The sequence below is a fragment of the Mytilus californianus genome, unplaced genomic scaffold (genome assembly GCF_021869535.1).
Source record: "Mytilus californianus isolate M0D057914Y unplaced genomic scaffold, xbMytCali1.0.p SCAF_15, whole genome shotgun sequence".
Taxonomy (NCBI): domain Eukaryota; kingdom Metazoa; phylum Mollusca; class Bivalvia; order Mytilida; family Mytilidae; genus Mytilus; species Mytilus californianus.
This window is the reverse complement of record NW_026262637.1, coordinates 16,565,446-16,586,261: the sequence shown is the minus strand read 5'-3', so window position 1 is coordinate 16,586,261 and position 20,816 is coordinate 16,565,446. Positions and strand designations below refer to the sequence as shown.

The 20,816-nt window shown below is 32.1% G+C and overlaps 1 protein-coding gene across 7 annotated transcripts in view; it reads right to left on the bottom strand.

Moving 5' to 3' along the window:
* The window catches only part of LOC127725530 (protein mono-ADP-ribosyltransferase PARP14-like), a 174,823-nt gene that overhangs the window by 55,792 nt on the left and 98,215 nt on the right, over window positions 1-20,816 (bottom strand). For 2 of the 7 annotated variants that reach the window (XM_052232578.1, XM_052232577.1), the window contains exons 2-8: window positions 11,763-11,869; window positions 10,367-10,922; window positions 9,767-9,946; window positions 6,914-7,219; window positions 6,009-6,245; window positions 4,815-5,051; window positions 1,548-3,281 (exon numbers count right to left, since the gene is read on the bottom strand). The exons of 1 other annotated variant lie outside the window; for it this stretch is intronic. In XM_052232578.1, the coding sequence (XP_052088538.1) occupies window positions 1,548-3,281; window positions 4,815-5,051; window positions 6,009-6,245; window positions 6,914-7,219; window positions 9,767-9,946; window positions 10,367-10,922; window positions 11,763-11,869 (3,357 nt within the window). The remainder of the gene's footprint in view (window positions 1-1,547; window positions 3,282-4,814; window positions 5,052-6,008; window positions 6,246-6,913; window positions 7,220-9,766; window positions 9,947-10,366; window positions 10,923-11,762; window positions 11,870-20,816) is intronic. 4 more of the 7 variants (XM_052232579.1, XM_052232581.1, XM_052232580.1 and 1 more) reach the window with 4 other exon arrangements.

The following is a 20,816-nucleotide window of genomic DNA, read 5'->3' as shown; positions in this document are numbered from 1 at the left end:
AATATCTGCAACTTATCTATCAATGTCAACAACTTTATCTACACAACGGCTTCAAAGTAACAACACTTGGTCAGCACCTCAAAAGGAACCTTCATGCCATGTTTGGTTTCATTCCATACAGTGGTTCTCTAAAAGAAGTCATTTGTATGTATTTCCCATAGGGTCCTTTGTTAAACTAAGTCCCCTGCTGGCAGCCATCTTGGATGATGGATCTGCTTCAAAGTAACAACACTTGGTCAGCACCTCAAAAGGAACCTTTATGCCATGTTTGGTTTCATTCCATACAGTGGTTCTTTAAAAGAAGACATTTGTACGTATTTCCCATAGGGTCCTATGTTAAACTAAGTCCCCTGCTGGCAGCCATCTTGGATGATGAATCGGCTTCAAAGTAACAACACTTGGTCAGCACCTCAAAAGGAACATTCATGCCATGTTTGGTTTCATTCCATACAGTGGTTCTCTGAAAGAAGACATTTGTATGTATTTCCCTTAGGGTCCTATGTTAAACTAAATTCCCCGCTGGCGGCCATCTTTGATGATGGATCGGCTTCAAAGTAACAACACTTGGTCAGCACCTCTTAAGGAACATTCATGCCATGTTTGGTTTCATTCCATTCAGTGGTTCTCTAAAAGAAGACAATTGTATGTATTTCTTATAGGGTCCTATGTTAAACTAAGTCCCCCCCTGGCAGCCATCTTGGATGATGGATCGGCTTCAAAGTAACAACACTTGGTCAGCACCTCATAAGGAACATTCATGCCATGTTTGGTTTCATTCCATTCAGTGGTTCTCTGAAAGAAGACATTTGTATGTATTTCCCATAGGGTCCTATGTTAAACTAAGTTCCCCGCTGGCGGCCATCTTGGATGATGGATCGGCTTCAAAGTAACAACACTTGGTCAGCACCTCATAAGGAACATTCATGCCCTGTTTGGTTTCATTCCATTCAGTGGTTCTCTAGAAGAAGTTCGGGCCAGGTGAGCTAATAAAAATAAATTGTACAATAAATATCACTTTTCGCTACCGAAAGGTCTACAACTCAACAATGAGAAAAGCTAAAATCGTGAAATTTGAACTTGACCTTCATTTAGTCACTGGAAAGACCATATCTAAATTTGAAAAGATTTCGTCAAAGTGTTTTCATGTTAATGAACGGACACTGTTTGGCAAACCCATAATTTACATTTATATATTAAACAGTTCAGTTCATAATAAGCATGTGTACTAAGTTTCAAGTTGATGAGAACACAAACTACTTTCGACAAAAGCTTTAACCTATTTAAACCAACACTTTAATTTGATACTGGACAGACACATTAATGGATGAAAGCAAAGACCAGAAAAAGGTGGGCAAATTTTAAGATGAATGAAGCAATAAAAAAATCATAAATTGAAATGATCATAATATGCCATGCCATGACAGACATCATGACAAATGACATTTCACAATAAACTATACTGGAAATTAAAGAATAAGCAGGAGTGATATCAAATGTTATGGCCAGTATATAGTTTCTTTTCCACAAGAGGCAAAGCTGCTACTTACCTTTATTAACCAGCACCTTGGCAAGACCGCCACTGTGAGCCAAATCTTTATTAGCTGCATTGACAATAACATCCACATCCAGACCAGTAATATCGCCCTTCACGACAATGACCTCTTGACCTCCCGCACCACAAAACACTGCTCTCTCATCTGAACCAGCACCTCCCCTACGTCTAATATGACCTGATGACCTTTCATCTTCATCACTATCACTACTGATAACAACTCCCGCGTGTTTGCTAACATGCTTTAGTTTTGTCTTTCCTTGGTTACTATTCATTAATTCTTGTAAACCTGGTTTGTTCATAGAATGCTTGGTTTTATATATTTTCTGTACTAGTGCTTCCACCTCATCTTCAGCATCCTTTATTCCCTCTGCATTGCCTTTAACCAGAATACCATCACTCTTTACAGCAACAATGATGTTTCTTTTCCTTAAGTCTTTCTCCAGATTTTCTACTTCATCTTTCATTTCCTCCTGAAGAAATTTCAACAAAGAAGGTGGTAAATCAATAGTTATCTCCCTTTCTGTATTTGTAAGAAAAAAATCTTGTATTTTTTCTTTAATCAGTCCTGCTTCACCTTGTGTGTTACAATATACAGTTATCTGTCCTTGCTGGTTTGTGACAATTTCAGTTACAACAGATTTTCTCTCAAATTCATTCTGGATTGCCTGTACATGTTGCTTCCATTTTTGAGAACTTAGCATGGACTTCTGTACATTGTCAACATCGACTTTGACCTCCACCACACAGTCTTTTAAAATGTCTGCTGCAGCTACGGCTTCTTCATCAGACATTGAATACATAAGTATGGTATTATCCTGGATTTCCCAAACCCCAATTAGACTACTGCTCTTTAGATTTGCTGCTATTGATTTTTTTACATCCTGTCTTTTCAAAAACTGAATGTAGCCTGGTGTTTTCTTACCAATTGTTGCTGATGCTATGTTACTCAGTGTTTCATACATAGTAACCTTGGCTTTGCTAATGTTTCCAGATATCCCTGTAAATGTAATTACATGCTTTTTTGTGTCTATCTTTATCTCCATTTGCTCAAACTCTTGCCTGATCTTGTTTGAGAATTGAGAAAATGACAAAACGAACAACTGGTGACGTTTCAGACTCACTTCTTCTTGAACTATTTGTTTTTTTCTATCAAGATCTTCGGACACTTCATAAATTATTTTTTTAACTTTATTGGAGACTTCTTTTACAGGGACTGAGTGGCCAGTTATTATAATTTCACAAGTAGGTGGATTCTCCAAATTAACAGTAACACCATCAGGATCAGATATGTGAATTTCTCGAAGTTTTTCCATCACAGGACCCCAAGCTTCTTGTAGTATAGAGTGAATCTCCTTAACCAACAAATTCACAAATGAATCAATGTGCATTCTAGTATCTTTTTCCCATGTTTTTGCAAGTTTTCGACAATCTTGCGTTTCCTTTGTTATAGTGCATTCTACAATTATTTTGTTTTCTTGGGGTGATGCTGGCCATGTTATTTTAGAATAGATATCTTCCAACTGTTTTTCGAGTGTCTCTTTTTTGTGAGCTGAGTTTTTCAAAAAACTTAATTTATATTTGTCAATATCAGTAATAACTAAAGATGGCAATGGTTTGAACTTTGGTCCTTCATTATCAGCTGGTACACCAAGACAATCATAGAAAACCTGCACCTTAAGTTTACAGTTGTCAATGGTATGGGATCTTTTACAGGCAAGCAAGGCATCTACAATACATGAACATAAACTGTAACATTATAATCAAGCATCCAAAATTAATTGTCTCATACGTCGCACCATAGTATTACATTAAATAAAGATCAATTCTATATAGTTATATTAAATGGTTGATTTCCAAATTACCTACTTTGTTTCAAAGGAGTAAGTTCGGTAAGGGTCATATTTGGCCCCGATTATTAAGTTTAATGTTTCAAGATAATAAATGTTTTAAAGTGACAAAAAGACATGTGAGAAAGTTGAATAGAACTTTTTTTGTCAAAGTTTTAGTTTTAAAGAGTTGATTTTTACATTCCAATTAGGTCAAAAATAGAGATTTTTGAGAAATTTGACGAAAATCGTCCAGATTTCAAACAAATTAAGGCCTAGGAAACATAGAGCGCAGGCGTCGACAAACTAAATGTTCAAGTCAGATATGTAAAATGCTTTTTTGTCGATGCATGCGCTCTATGTTTCCTGTCCAAAAAATCATTGGAAATTCACGTGTTTTCATTGAATTTTCGTTGAAAATCAAAATGAGAGCTATTTGTGACGTCATGAATAGAACGCAAGTACGTAAATTTTCAACAAAAAGACATATTTTCTATTTAATCATTGTATTAGCTATGATTCATTGTGATATTGGTCAATAAATCTTATTTTGAAATTGTAGCTAGAAATAGGGGCCGTTTTAGGGTGTTATCGAACCTACTCTTTTAGAATATGTGTTAAGGGAAACATCTACTTGTTAGAACAAACGGATCCCATGTCTATACTAAACAAGTGAAACAAGCATGATGTGTTCCATGGGTTCAGACAATACTGAATAGTTTCAACTAAAACTTAAAACCACTTTTTATACTTTATGCAAGTCATTTAAACATCCCTATAGTTTTATTACATGCCTTTGATTCAAAAATCTGTCCTATCTTTAAATCAGGAGTATTGACATAGTCATAGGTTCACTAAACAGCCAGAACATGACAAGACAAAAAGTCACAGGACAGAAAGTCACAAAATTGAAAAGACAACAAAAAGCTTCTTAAAGAGCCTGAATTGCTCAACTGGTAAAGATATGCCATTTTGATACTCATTTTTAGCTTTATCCCAATCAGATATTTTAGTTTAGTCAATCTTGTATTGGGAATCATTTTTGCAGAGCACAGTTTGTACCTGTCTTGTATACTAAAGCAAGGCAATTATTCCTTTAGTACTTATCCAATAGTTTCAGACATATGAGCATTTTGGTAGCTCTTTTATAGCTAATAATACTTAACATTTTCTACATATTTATTATAGTTTTCAAGAAAATTTGCAAAATTATAACAATTAGTAAAAATTTTGTTTTAAGGGCAACAATTCCTATAGTGACTCATCCAATGGTTAAGGTCATATTGGTTTTGTTGTCTTTGTATGACTGATCATTTTGCTGATTACAGTTTTTATCTATAGGTTATAGTTCTTCTGACTATTTCATGTATTTGTCAAAAGTCGTTTTTTAAGGACCATCACTGTCCTTAATTATTTGATATGGCCTTATCTACCTTCTGCATTTTCAAAGTATATAACGCAACAATCGTCATCTCTATTCATATTGACATCAGTGACACCCTCTACACCAGATTTCCGTTTATTATCAAAGTAATATTCCAATCCACTTTCTGTTGTTTTCTCACTAAATCCTCTGACTACAATACAGTTTGTCACAACCACAGGGTGAACTGTCAGGTAGCTTTTATCTAATGCTTTCTTTTTACATGCTGTTTGGATATCTCCAATATCTGGGGGAAAGAAATACAATCCATGTGGTGAAGATAAAAATAACTTGAAAACTTTTTATTTTAAATGTAGTATATATGGATGAAAGAGAAGTGATTCATTGCACACAGAATCCTTACATGCCCCAAAAAATACAAAAGAACAGTTCTCTTCTTCATCTCGATCAAAGAATAGATTCCCAAAATCCCCCAACCCACATTGTACATATTCTATATATCCAAGGTACAAGGGCAATAAAAAAAATCAATTTTTTTCAATTTTTTATAACTTGTTATTAATACCTTAGAAAAATAAATAACGGCTTAAGAGCAAATGTAATGTGATTTCCATGATAATTAATATTTCCATAGACATTACTGATATATATAACTTATGGCAGAAGTTTAATTAAATTCTGGCAAGATTAAGAGCACTCACAATACAATTTTCCATATAATCAATATTTCCAAGGGGCATAACTCTTTTAAAATGAATTGATCAGCCTTGATTTTTAAACTTTTCAAAGACATTGTTGGTGCAAACATATAATATAAATTTTATAAATATCTGGCACGAATTGTAAACATAAGAGCTCTAAAAAGCATTTTTTCCTATAATTAATATTTCCAAGGGGCATAACTCTTTTAAAAATAATTGACTGGCACTGATTTTCAAACTTGTCCAACATTGCTGATATAAACCAATGATAAAACTTTCATAAAATTCTAGCAATTATTGAACACATGAGAGTGCTTACAATGCAGTTTTCCACCTAATTATTGTTTCCAAGGGGAATAACACTTTTTTATAAATTGATCAGCACTGATTTTCGAACTCATCCAAGACATGCTGATATAAATCTATGATATTTAAGCTCTAACAAGTCAAGAAAGACGGACAGACGGATCTCTTTATTTCTATGTCCCTGATAACTGTCCATATATATAAATGGTAAAATATAAATGGTTAATATTACAAACCTATTGGTTCACAAAATGTAACAATAGCCTTCCCAGAATCCTCGTCACCATAGTCTACTTCCTCAACATCAAATTTCGTCCTGGCTTCCAGAAAGTTTATTATGCCGTCTTTGGTTGTGTTTGGGCTAAAACCTTTAACTAATGCTTTGTTTGGATATCTTTTGAGTGGAACATGTCTTTTAACTTGTAATTTGGCACCATCTACTATATGACTCTTTGACAAGACTGTTTCAACAGCTGAAATAATAAATTTAATGTTTATCAGCAAAACATTTCTACACGTTATTGTTTCTGATCATTATTATTGATAAAAGATTAAGGCTTTTATCTGGACTGTATAACAGTATTTCTCAAATGCCTTATATATTAATAAATAATATTAATTATAATGATAAATATAACTGCTTGATATCCACCATTAGCTCTATTGGGTCTCAGTTCTAGCAATAATAGAAATTGTATGCAAGTTTAATCCCTATGTTCTAACTAAACTAATGGTAGCCAGGATTGAAGGCTTCAAGTTAATGTAATAAAATTCAGACCAACTTTTGTTAACCTTAAGATCATTGGAGGTCATCTTGAATGTCAAGTAAGATGTACATAATGGAAAAATGGTTTAAATTGATTACAACATTTGTTAGGAAAGTATGTTTATGAATCTTACTGAAACAAATTTATTTATGCAATATTAGTAAAGTGTAGGAAAATATAACTTTATTTGGTGAACTTTAAAAACAGATAGAAAAATGTGGATCTTTGAGCTTCACCCCTGTTTTGTAGCGATTACAAATTTGATATCCTATAAAATTAAAGTGGTCCGGAAATATTTTTTAAATTATTCTGCCCAAATCCATGCCTTATAAAATCATACAGTAATAATTTAATTTACTAGGTTATTGTTTTACCTTCTTCATTTTCAAATGTGACAATATACATGTCCTTGTCTTCTACAAATTCTATAGTTTCCACATCTGCCTTAGCACCTTTCTTAGACTCAAAGTAATACATGATGGTATCCTGAGTTGTATTCTCCTTCATTCCACGCACCTCTACTGAGCATATGGTGACTGGTTCACCAGTATTTTGACTAGAGTCATCTGGTTCTTCTTCAGGTATATCTGTTGAAGATTCTGCACCAACAATGTGGGCTTCCACATCTACAGCCTTTTTATTGAATAGAATTGGTATCTTTTGTAATACTATGTCAACAGCTGAAAAATACAGATGTCAAATGAAAAAGAGGCTCTTAAAAACTAGATATCTTAACTTGCAAGGATATGCCATATTGGTATCTATTTTCACCTTTTATTTTTAAAATTTCAGGAAAAAATTATTATGGTAAAAATATTTATATAGCTTTTGATTTGCATTAAGCATGCATGTATGTATAGAATGAATTTGGTAATCAGCTGGGTATAAGCACTTATTCAAAGTGAAAGCATGTAACAATTAACAGGGGGTTGAGTCGTTGAGAGGAATTAAACTATTTCTGTTATAAGGGATGACACAAGTAAACTTCAGGCTTAAAACAGCTTGAGTCGCTCACCGTGATCTATTTGCATTTTCAACATCAAAGAAGCAAATATATTTCGTGATTAAGTAAGTTTGTTTTTTTTGTTGATCTTGTATAATTGATGATTATGTTTTGTTTTTCAGTTTTTTCTCTATCTACTCTCTTTTTAAAGATTTTGTCGAACACATAAAACAAAGTAAGTATTATAATATAAGGGCATTAACTCAGATAAGGATTCAGCTGGCAATTTCTTCAATCCTTACTTATTTGTAGATATTGTCTTGCTAATTTTCGCTATTTACAGTTTTTCATAAGTTTTTACTGTAAAGGATATAAGCCGATATCAGTCCATTCTGTAAAATATTGGACAGGTCTGAGGCTGCAATTAAATATGAACAAATGAAGAGATAACAACGTGTCATCATTTTAAATTCTTTTGTTCATCGGAATTTTCAAGAGACTGTTGTTTTCCCAAACTGTACCACCTAAATACCCCCCTTTTTTCTGGGGGTTTTTTCTGCAAGGTCGTGTCACTCTTTCCTTCATTTATTTGTGTTTTGATGTCCCTTGGTTTTTTTTTAATGTTACCGAAACATAATTTTGTCTCTCGATTTCCTTTTGCAAAAAAACTCTTTCTTATTTTCTTTTATAACATAAAATGGTCACTACGACAAAGTGTAAGTCGGACACACAATTGATTTGTTTAACAGATAACATGCGCAATGTCTTCCTTTATTCTGCTTCCCATATTAATTGTCGTTCATAAGCAAAGTGTTGCATTATTCATATTCAAGCAATCATATCAAACTTAAAATACAACAACTTGTAAATAAATGTCGAAACCTAAATTTATTGATTCATTGATTGCTGGTTGCTTAACGGCCAGTGGCAAATATTTCATGCATGTTCAGGACAAAAAACCTAAATTTATAAAAACTATTGTAGTCCTCAAGTTCATGAAGCAAGTTCTAGATTTGCACTTTGTACACAGGGTGAGGTTAAGGTTGTTTATGGGCCTTGTCTTGCAGCATGATATATCATTCGTTAGAAGCATTACTTTATTTTTTTTCATTTTAATTGTAACTAAAATAGATGTAAGGAAGAATAAGAGCAACACCAGAGGTCAATTTTGATAACCAAAGACGGATGAAGATATAAATCTTTTGAAAAAATAAATACATAAAAGCAACAAAAACAAGACTTACAACAAGCATTATCAACCAATTGAATTAGTGCTAAAGGAGACACACCATAACATGAGAAAAATGGCTGTGATATAAGTATTGGGAGTGTTAAAGAATCAATTTGAAAGTGATATTTTTTTCTCAAGAAACCATTGTGATGATTGACAAAACTATTGTTTTGGAAGGTGACTTTAATAAAATGTTTTTTGTAATTGTCATTTGTTCTTTGGTTGTATTTTTTTTTTTTTTCACATGAAGAAAAAAATTGACGGAATTGATATTTTTTTTTCAGTGATTGGACTTTCATTTACCTGTAAGAAACCATTATGCTACCTTCAGCTGTCCAATATTTTTAAGAAAGAGGAGGGCTATTCTTTAAAATATTGGACAGTTAAAGGTAACATAATGGTTTTTTACAGGTAAATGATAGTCCAATCACTGAAATAAAGAACGGGTACAACAATAGAATGACATTACTACAATGTTTTAAAACTAAAGATAATAAGCAAAAACACAAAATAATATATGGCGAATGTGTCCATGGGACACATATGATGCCCCCACTTGCATATAACATATTATAAAGTGACACTACCCAAATTCTTACTTGATCTGTGATTTGTTAATAAGCATTGTGTATTTAAGTTTCATAACATTTGGTTGAGACAAACTTAAGTTGAAGAACAGAGATGAAATATTCAGCAATTCGTCCATTTGTAAAGGGGCATAACTCTATAAGGGTAAAAGTGAAGCCCACCAAATTCAAACTTGCATAATTTGTGTTTTGTGGTAATTAGCATTATGTATAAGTTTAATAACATTTGGTTAGAGAACGGAAACCACCTTAACAGCCATTAATGATAGGCAATAGATATCAAGTGATGAGAATAGTGCAGGTTGACATTTTACGGCCCAAGCAAACCCAAAAAGTGGCTGTCAGATGTCCACCAATTTTGGACTTATTGCATTTTCATATCAATTCCTATCTTGTCGTAATAATAAACATTCAATACTTTGACAAAATAATCTCTCATGAATTATTCCAACCATTTTAAACCTACCTTCATCCTCTTCAAAGGTAATAATGGCCGTCCTCGTATCTTCATCATATTCTACATCATCTACATCCCCACCACCATACTTTCTGGTGTTCTCAAAGAAAAATCGTAAACCATCTTCTGTGGTATCTAATGGTAATTTAGTCACTTTAAGCATGTTTGTTGTTGTCTGGGCAGGTTCATCTACATAAAAAGATGACTTAAATAAAACCCTTGACATGTACCACCACTGTAAACCATAATACATGCATCTACATATTGAATCAATTCATTTTGTTCTAGTTTCGTAAATATGTTTTCCGTGCATTTATACCTTCTTTCAACCATTATAAAACTTAAAATAACTGTTTATCCTCAAAAAGTTTATATTCCTCCGAGACCAATGTCCTACAGAATTACCTGAATACAATCAAATTTATAGTATAAGCATATATAACAATTGTGCAATATTAAACTTCAACAAGGACATTTATATAGCAATTATAAACTAAAGGAAATCTTTGTATTGAAATATTTGTATCTTAAGGAGTAAAACTCAACTATATTGTTCTCTTTGAAACAACTAAAAATGTGTGGATAAAATTTAGCATAATAAACTATTACCCTCCATTTTATCTTCATCTACCGGTATGTTTTCTTCTCCATCTGACTGGACATCATTTTCGTTCTGTACAGTTTCTGATAATGATGATGAATGATAAGTTGTATTTCCCCGGTTTTCATTTCCTTGTGTGTATTGATTAAGATTTCCCTGAACAGGAAGCTGTTGAACTGGTTGATGAAAATCAAAATTTGATTGAGGTGGATAGCCATAGCCTGGATAGGAACCATAAGGAGCAGGTTGGTAATATCCTGGATATTGACCCCACTGTCCAGCATGCTGTGGTCTGTATTGTTCCTTTGGTAGATGTTCTTTACCAGAACTTCCATGATGATAGGGATTCATTGGCATTCTATATGGTGGATAATACTGATGCTGGTAATAGTTTTGTGGATTTGGTCCATACAATCTTGGATCATATGGTGGAAATCCATGGGCACTAGTGGAATGCTGTGAAGGAGGCACTGATGGATCAGAGGGAGAATAAGGTGGTGGCTGCATTGTCCCTGATGACACATGCTTGGGTGATCCTGTTGACTTGTCAGAAATAACTTCATCCTAAAACATTAGACATGTTAGAAAAATAAACTTTAAACTTTCCAAATACTTTTTCTCATCCTTAATATTATTTACTTTTAGTATATATTCAAAATGTAAGCTGTACTGGCATCATTTTGGGGGCAAATCCTTAGTTTCCTTAAAATGCAGCTTTCTTCCATCAATTCTAATGTTGTGTTAAAGTCATATGAGAATTGGTTAAAGCGAATTTGAGTTATTGTACAAAGTGTTGACAGATTGACAGAAAGATGGACATTGGTATACCATAATATGTCCTGTCTTTGAAAGAATTATACAAATTGCTAACCTGCCACATGTCAACATTATCAAGCTGCAGACCAAATATATTATCATTCGGTTTCTATGAAAGCGAATAAAAGTTTTATACCCAAGGTCTTTTCTTTCTACAGACAGACAGATGCAGGTCAAAAGTAGAGAAATGAAGCTCACACTTATATTCAGTGTAAATATATCATTTTTGGGGCCCTTTATAGCTTGCTGTTTGGTGTGAGCCAAAGCTCAGTCATGGAGACCATACTTTGACCTATAATGGTTTAATTTTACAAATTGTGACTTGGATGGAGAGTTGTCTCATTGGCACTCATACCACATCTCCTTTATATTCATATATTAGTACACTACTACATAGTCTCAATATATTTAATTTGGAAATTTTCGCCAACAAAAGCAATGTTCTGACACTCAAAGTTGGACAGATATATTATATTTCTGATAGGGCAATCAAATTTGATATATTTACATTTTTGCTCAAAAGTTTAATTCAACATTAGTCATATTTTAAAATTTTTAAATCAATAAAGGATGCAATCTATAACAAACCTGTAGCCATTCATCTGGGATATCACATGGCAGTTTACAATCACTGATGTCCAACAGACCTTCTGGACATTTTAGTATTCTTACATCTTGTACATATCTCTGAGCATCTGGAAATAATAGATAAAATCTTTTAATGCAATTATTTTCTAAAATATCAGTAATGATCAAAGTGAACTGAACTGTCATTTAAGGGTCAAATATCATTAAAGAAAACTGCATTTCTATATACAATCAACTTATCACTACTTGTGAACTGAGCTACCAATAGACCACTTTCGAGTTATGTCCTTCACCGGAAAAGTTCGTCAATTTTGTGGCATTTGTGACGTCATTTACCAGATAGAGGGGATCGCCTGTATGATGAGTGTATCCCTGCTCTATAAAGTTCATCAAGCATCTTTGTGATCGTCATTATGCAGGATAAACTAGAAATAATATTTGTTCTGTAAGTACTTAATCACAATTCCCTAATGACAGCAGTGCTGATTATCAATTATAAGACTTTAATTTGCCGAATAATTCGTGCAATATAGCATTATCATTTTTTCAACCAATCGCTCAACATAGGAACAGAAGTGACGACGCCCCTAAACGCACAAACGATGTTCACTATAACCAAAGTTTTTGACAGAAATGCAACGAACTCGAAAGTTGTCTATTGGAAGAACATTTCAAATCAACCAATTTGCCATGAATCTACGTTGAAAAAATAAATGAACACTGCCTTTCTAATAAAATTTCTATTTGAGAATGACTACATCAGGTTATTTAGAGATATTCTTACAACTCACTTGATTTATGAAACCCTTACAATAACTTTAACAAATTCGCAGAGCTATATACCGTAATATTTCTAGCCTTTTTGCCTCTCTGTTCTTACTCAGGTATATGTTACCATCAATCTTGAATAATATATGTTATAATACAAACAGTATTTTTTTGATTCATCAAAATCTCTTGTTGTTTCTAATTTCCTCTATAATTTAAGTCATCGAAGCAGATATTCAGTCAGTTATAACTTTCACTTTTTGATAGTTTAATATTCATATTTATCATAACTATTTTCTTAAAATTAAATTGCTTTGACCTTTCTTACTGTGTGATAGTTTTCTTTCTTACCTTACTGGACTGAGAGAATTGTTTTTTAAGTAGTGTGAGAATACAATGAAGTCATAAATTAACATCATTGAAGTTACTCAGGAAATTACCAATAAACAGATTATCTATGACCTTTCAACTGAAGGAAGCAGGGACAATCAATAAGATTTTTTCTCTGAGAAACTTCCCTCTTATTTTCTGAACTGGGTGACTATCATTTATAATTGAAATATTAAAATTAGATGTTTAATACCAATATCAGTGTTTCTGTGAAGTGTTTACTGATAACCTTAATTAGGTATGCTAAGGACCAAAAGTTTAGGGAATCCTAATATTTTAACAGTTTAATTGTGAGAAGCAAAACAATAAACCGCATAACAATTAGTTCAAATTTTACTGAGGGTATTAATTGCAATCTAAGTTTTAGTACAATTTTGTAATATTTTATGAAGTAAAAAATGTGTAAGGGCAGTCTGAGGAACCCTGTGTCTTTCCTGGGATTGCTGTTGTCAGTGTAAAAGTGTAATGTTAATTGACATAAAAAGTGAGTTCATTTGTCAGTAAATTACAGAATTTAAAAATAAATCTGAATTTCAAATGCTATTTCTTGTTCTCAAAGATTATGTAGCTTCTGTCCAAGTATAATAACCATCTATGAAGGTTTACAAATATATCATGTCAAAAAAATTAATCATGTCATCCGAATATATCTATGAGAAATGAAGGCTTCAGAGCAAATGCAATATGATTTCCATTATAATTAATATTTCCAAGGAAATTATAACTCTTTAAAAATATTTGATCAGCACTAATTTTTCGAAAGTGTCAAAGACATTGCTGATATAAACCTATGATATAAGTTTCATAAAACTCTGGCAATAAACATGATAAATGACACATGAGAACACTGACAATGCAGTTTTTCTTATAATCAATATTTCAAAGGGCATAACTCTTTCACAAATGATTAATCAGCACTGATTTTTGAATTTGTAAAAGATATTGATGATAATAAACATATATTATATAAATTTTATAAAAATCTGGCAAGAATAGTACCATACCTGTCAACCTATGACAATGAAAATGCAGGTCATCTCCTGCATTGAAGAATGAAATCTCAGGTCATAACGCGTACAAACTTTTTCGAGCTGAATTTCAGGATTTAGGGGACATTTTCTTATAATTTATATCAAACAGTTTCCAAAACATGTTCACATGGTTAAGTAATTTAAAACTGTACATATTATTTCATTGCGCTTCAAGGTCATTGATAGATTTGTATTACACTGCCTTAATTCCTATTCATATTCATTCCATGACATACAATGTGCCAATTTGTTTGTTCTTTACATACAATTGTGCAACTTTTAAACATCAAGTGACTTGATATGTTGAAATTAGATTATAATATATGGAAGTTTTAAACAACCTTGACTGGCTATACAGCCCTTCCACGGTCGGTAATTAGATTATAATAAAATAAAGTTAAACATTTAAAGGAAGTATAGATGAAAAAAGTAATTTTCAAAATTTTTATTTTTTAATTGTTTTAACATGTTTAAAGTAGAAAAATAAGTAAAAGTGTTATTCTGATATGTTTTTGCATTCAATTCATTTTAGATTTAATCTTTTTACAAAAAAAAAACATACATTTAAGGAGTATTTTGTGAACAGTGACAAAAAGTGGAAGTAACTCAAATTGTTTTTAAAACAACTTTGAAATACACAAATTATTTACGACCTAAAGCTAAGGTAATTGGTGTTAATTAAGTGTGTTGGACACCAAAGCTGTCAAGTGAAACCATGCACTGAAATGGGTCACTTAATTTGAGTTTACACAGTCAGTTGAACTTCATGTCCAGGGAGAATTACGAATTTGCCGGTATTTCAAATGACAATCACTTATGAAATCAGTCTGAAGGCTTAGGAATCCGGGTGAAAGCGGGTCATTTTCGGAATTCCCGGGTTATTTGGACACCCGGCGGGTGTCATGGGTGACCCCTCAGAATTGTGAAAATCTCGGGTCACACCCGCAGGATCCGGGTCAGTTGATAGGTATGTTGTACACATAAGGGCGCTCATAACATAATTTTCCATTTAATCAATGTTCCCAAGGGGCAAAACTCTTTTAGCATGTTTAGAATTTATTGATAATCACAGATTTTCGAACTTGTCAAAGAAATTGCTTATATAAAGCTATGATTTAAGTTTCCTAAAACTCTGGCAAGAATTCTATACATGAGAGTGCTAACAATATAATTTCATTAAATTTTGGCAAGAACTGTATAAATGAGCATGATGAGAGAGCTAGCAATGTAATTTCCCATATAATTAATGTTTCCAAGGGGCATAACTCTTTAAAAAAAATTCTCTTACGATTGGCACTGATTTTCAAACTTGTCGAAAAAATTGCTAATATAAACATGATAAAGCTATGATTTAAGTTTCTTAAATTCTGGCAAGAATTGTACACATGCAATGACATGAGAGTTCTAACAATTTACAATTTTCCTATATATTTAATGTTTCAATGGGAAATATATTTAATGTTTCAATGGGAAATAAAATATCCTTATGCTGATTTATCAGAGGTCTATTATAATTATCAAGATTATCGTTATCGCTATTTTGGGGGGAAAATTAACGTGATTCGTCAGTAGATTTTTCTTATCATCTAAATGAAGGTGTACATTTTATCATCATGTGTAACGGCTTATTTCTTCCTCTGTGATATTTTATCCTGGGGATAATTTAGTCACAGTAATTTTTTTCCAGACATGGTATTTCACAAGTAGATTTTATCCATAGGAGTAAATTCTTTTCCAGACATGGTATTTCACAAGTAGATTTTATCCATAGAAGTAAAATTCTATCTGTCTTATGCGGATAGTATTTCCCAGTATATATTTTCCGTTCCATATTTCACAGAACGTTGTGAAATAGAGTCCCATTGTCTACTATGTAAGGTACTCACAATCAATATATACCTGACCATAATTATAAATGTTTCACCAAGGTAGAACATATTTGCATAATTTATCAATCAAAGGGAGGTAATTATGAACAATTTATATTTTACAGATATTATATTCCGGAATCTATCATCATGATCATAGTGAAATTTTTCCTTTCTTCTTTCTTTAATATTAATTTATATAAAAAGATGACTTAAAACATGATTTAATAAGACAGAAAATATTTTACAGGTAAATACTATCCAGCTGTTGAAATTGTGTTTGTTCCTATAATATAGTACCATTTAAACGGATTGATTCGAGATAGTTTTTTTCCGATTTTCGTGTTTTTCGGAGTCACACTGCGTACCGCGGATTATACTCCCAATTTCCTCCAAAGATTCTCTCCCAACACCGGGTGGCTGTTGATTGGTTTATTGCCCATCGGATGTCCTAAAAATTAACGACGTGTGACAACATAATCGGATTAGCCAGATTATTTACCTATGTACATCTAATCGATCTTGATTGCACCTGTGTGCTTTAAAAACACGGTATTAAAATTTTAACAAATGTTTTCCTTTCTTTGACAGATAAGAATGTGACATTATCATCAGTATAAAATAATTATACTTATATGTTTTTGCCCTATGTCATTGTCATTTGAAATAAAACGTACAAACGAATAAAAAGACGAAGAAAAAACTTATTTTGTATTTCTATTATAGTCCGGTCAGGTCATACTTTGTGTTCTTTCAACAAAGACGATTTTACCACAATTAGAATCTTTTATGACTTACTTAATAAGCAATTTCCGGTGCATATTTATTTTGCAATGTAAAATATTATGTTTCACTACCTCGGTACATGACCGACTTGAATTATTTGAAATCCAAAAAAAAACTGTAAAGTGACAACTCTGTTGAACAAAGGGAATAAGTTTTGTATGCATGCCCTTTATTCATAAAAACAAAACACTGAGAGAAATTCCCCGCCCCGGCACAACACAACAATCACAACTTAATTAATTATATGGAAAAAAATCTTGCGTTTATCTCTGTTATTGATCTTTAATTATTTAAAATAAAATTGGATGAGCGCAATCCGTATTTTACTGCTCGTTAAAAGTCATTGGCGAAATGAAAAAAAATTAATTATTTCAACAATTACTATAGAAAACAAGCATTCTGAGAGTATTGCATGGCAATACATAGTCCCCTACCGGATAAAAATTCATTATACTGGAACAAAATGCTAACTTGTTCTATAACTTGTCATGGTGTAAACAAAAAGTAAATATCATGTAAATATCTTCAAGCATGACTAAAAACAGTGTGGAAAACTGATTATATGAGTGAATTTTTCTAGTCCAAGGACCATACCTCTGCACAAAATTATTAGACTGAAACAAAAATTTGAACTTGATCTATAACTTAAATTGTCATGATAAAACTATATACCAATTATCAATCAATATCTTATTACCATGATGAAAAAAATATTAGATATGATTAATAGTTCTTTAAAATTAGATATGATGTAATACAGTGTATATCTATTTTCAAATTATAATCAAATATAATTAATAGTTCCAAATATTTTTATCTTTCATTTGTCACAAAATAATATAGATTTATAACTTAATTATCTATAAAATGTCAACAACTTTTATCTACACAATGTTATGTATTGAAATATATACACTAATAAAAACTGCTTCGCTGAGCGCAGCTGGATACGCCCGCAGAGGTCCAACCCTGAACAGTTGGGGCAAAAATGGACACAATATTCAAGCTTGATACAGGTCTGAATTTGGATTGTAACTAAATATTTGACATATTATAGGTTTCTGAATAAATGTAGTCAAAGAACTTGAAATTGGTTATATGAATTGAATTTATATTCAATTAAAGACTTCTTTCTGTTGTGCAATACACTGTGCTGTTGCGCAATACTAGTAAATCTGTTGTCAGACTATAAACAAATAAAGTTCAATAACTTCTCAATGTTATATTAGAAATTTATAAAACTAAAGGGAGGTTATCTTAATAGATATAAATCAGTCATCAAAGTTTAATGAAAACTGCTCTAAGCACTTTAACGATATTGTCCAAAAACTTGAAAATCACCCCTTCTTTTATGAATAAAATCTTGTAACTCGGAAACATAAAATCTAAAATTTATAAAAATCAAAAGGGAGCTTACAACAATAGATTTAAACAATTTACCAAAGTTTCATAAAATATGCTGAAAGCATTTTTGAGTTATTGTCCGAAAACAGGGATATCCCCCTTTTTGTAATGAATAAAACCCCATAAATCAGAAACCTATAGTCTAAAATTTATAAAAATCAAAAGGGAGTTCATGTCGATAGCATTAAACAATTCACCAAAGTTTCTTGCAAATTGGTGAAATTGTTTTTGAGTTATTGTCCGAAAACTGGAAAATCCCCCCTTTTTTAATGAATAAAACTCCAAAATTCGGAAACGGTAAATCCGAAATTTATAAAAAACGAAAGGGAGCTCACGTCAATAGATATAAACAATTCACCAAAGTTTCATGCATATTGGTAAAAGCGTTTTTGAGTTAATGTCCGACATGTTGACGACGGACGGACGGACGGACGGACAGACGGACGGACAGACGGTGAACGGTATACCATAATACGTCCCGTAAACGGGCGTATAAAAATAGATTATCATCTAATTAAAGGATTTCTCTTCATATTTTTTGTTTATATATATAGCATTCAGAAAATTAGTTTATACTAAATAACAAACAAACCTGCCAAAAAATTCTTCAAATAATTTAACAAAGAATGTCTTTTAAAAAATGAGTTATCTCCCTTTGTACAGAAATATGGTTTAACATAGTACTCTTACATTAGATATGGTCCAGAGTTATGGTCCATAACTCTGGACTAAATCATCAGACCAGAACAAAATTTGAACTTGATCTATAACTTGTCATGATAAAACTATATACAAGAACGAAGAAAAAAAGTGTTGAAAGCTGACTTGCCGAACTGACGGATGGACAGCGGACAGAGGGACAGACGGACGGAGTGCAAACCTTAAGTCCCCTTCAACTTCGTCGGTTGGGGACTAAAAATCAAATATATATAGGAAAAATATTAAAATGAAATTATATCGTGTACCGAGATGCTACAAGAAAAAAATATGTGAAAAAATAAGTGGACAGGATTTTAACGATCTACACATTTTCACAGAGGATCTCTACCAACACCCAACTTAATGACATGCATCGTGTTTTCATCTACAATAAATTTATATTATTGACCATGGACGTATAACTAATGTTCAGGTCTACGTCCTGTTTGACTGATAAAACATAAAAAATAAAATAGTTAAAGAAGACGTGTGTTTGTTTATTCGGAAAAGGATTATATTTTGACCTATTTTAGATTCCGGTTAATCAATTTTAAAAGGACCTTCTAGAGCCTCAATACTAACGCACAAAAATGTCAATCATTAATACAAAGCAACTTTGAAAACCTGAATGAACTTTCTAACGGTCGTTCAGAGAGGTCACCTGAGTTTACTGGTACGTGATATTATTTCCTGCCAAATAAAAATCTCGTGCTGTGGATAAAATTGATGTCAGCTATTTTTAGCATTTGATATTGTGAGCGAAGTCAAGTTCAAGTTCAACCACACACTGTTGATCACTGAGATGTGTATCGTGGAATTGTCTTCCCACGTCAAATTAATTTCTTTTAAAATCTTTTAAGATCACTGTCCAAAATACAACACACAAGTTTACATTCATTGTGCGCAAATAAATATTTTTTTTTCAAGTGTGTGTATCAGTGTATCAATTAACACATCAATTTGATAAATTAGTTCTATTTATACACAATGTTAACAGTTTTACGGGTAATAAGGTCAGATCAATTGCAATTGTAATGTGAATGCACTGGTTCAGATTAGACCGATAGAGATCGTTATGATTAAAGATAATGTGAACGCTAACTGGTTTTATTTAGATCGATTGAAATTAGATCGATTAAAGAAAAATGCTAGTGTGAATGGGGTCTAAGTTACAAATATTATCATACTCAGATTCCTCCATTATTGTTTAAATTGTTTACTGTAGTAATGCAACTATATTTCTACCTTTACTTTTTTATTTGTACTGAGATCTGAAAACAACTCACTTTTACCTGTATTTCACTTAGTACCTTATTTTACATATTAAATTGATCATGATATTATTTCACAATTAAGATCTGTGAAATTACTTCTAGTTTTGTTTCATTTGTTTCATGATACTTGTCTTTTAAAAGAATGATATTTACTTTAATATTTCAGGATATTAATTTCAATTTTAATCTGTGAAATTATTTCCCATTATAATACATTTATTTGGTTTTTTATTTACCAATCTAGTTTATATTCAAATACACTTTTATTAGTCGATAGTATTTGCAAAGTTTTTTTTATTAACTATTCAATATTTTAACTTCCCAGATAGAATTTCACAGCAATGGATAATATATCACAGTGAAATATTTTCCTCCAGATAAAAAAATAACAACAACTTCTGTAATTTTTTTTCTGCAGGATGATATTTCATCCGTATAGAAATTTGCTTTAAATTACACATGCACTAAAACTTACCGTTAACATCATTTGGCAAGATTTTTACAGTTATTCGTCATGAAGGTACCCCCCATCATTACAACGTACCTCTTGAATGAGCAGCTGCAACATGGAGTATATAGCATACATGTCCAAATAATTGTGACACCTTTGTTTTGTTTTTTTTTTTGCTTTGACACCTTAGTGCTGTAAGGCGTCAAAGCAAAAGATAAATTAGCCTTTCAAGACGTCATAATTATTTGGACAAGTATATATATTGCTTGAGCTGAGACATAGGGACTTGACTACAGGTCAGATATATAGCCTGTTAATCGTCTACGTGCATTTTAAAAAAATAAATATGCCCCTAACTATCAAACTTTTTTTTAAATGCACCT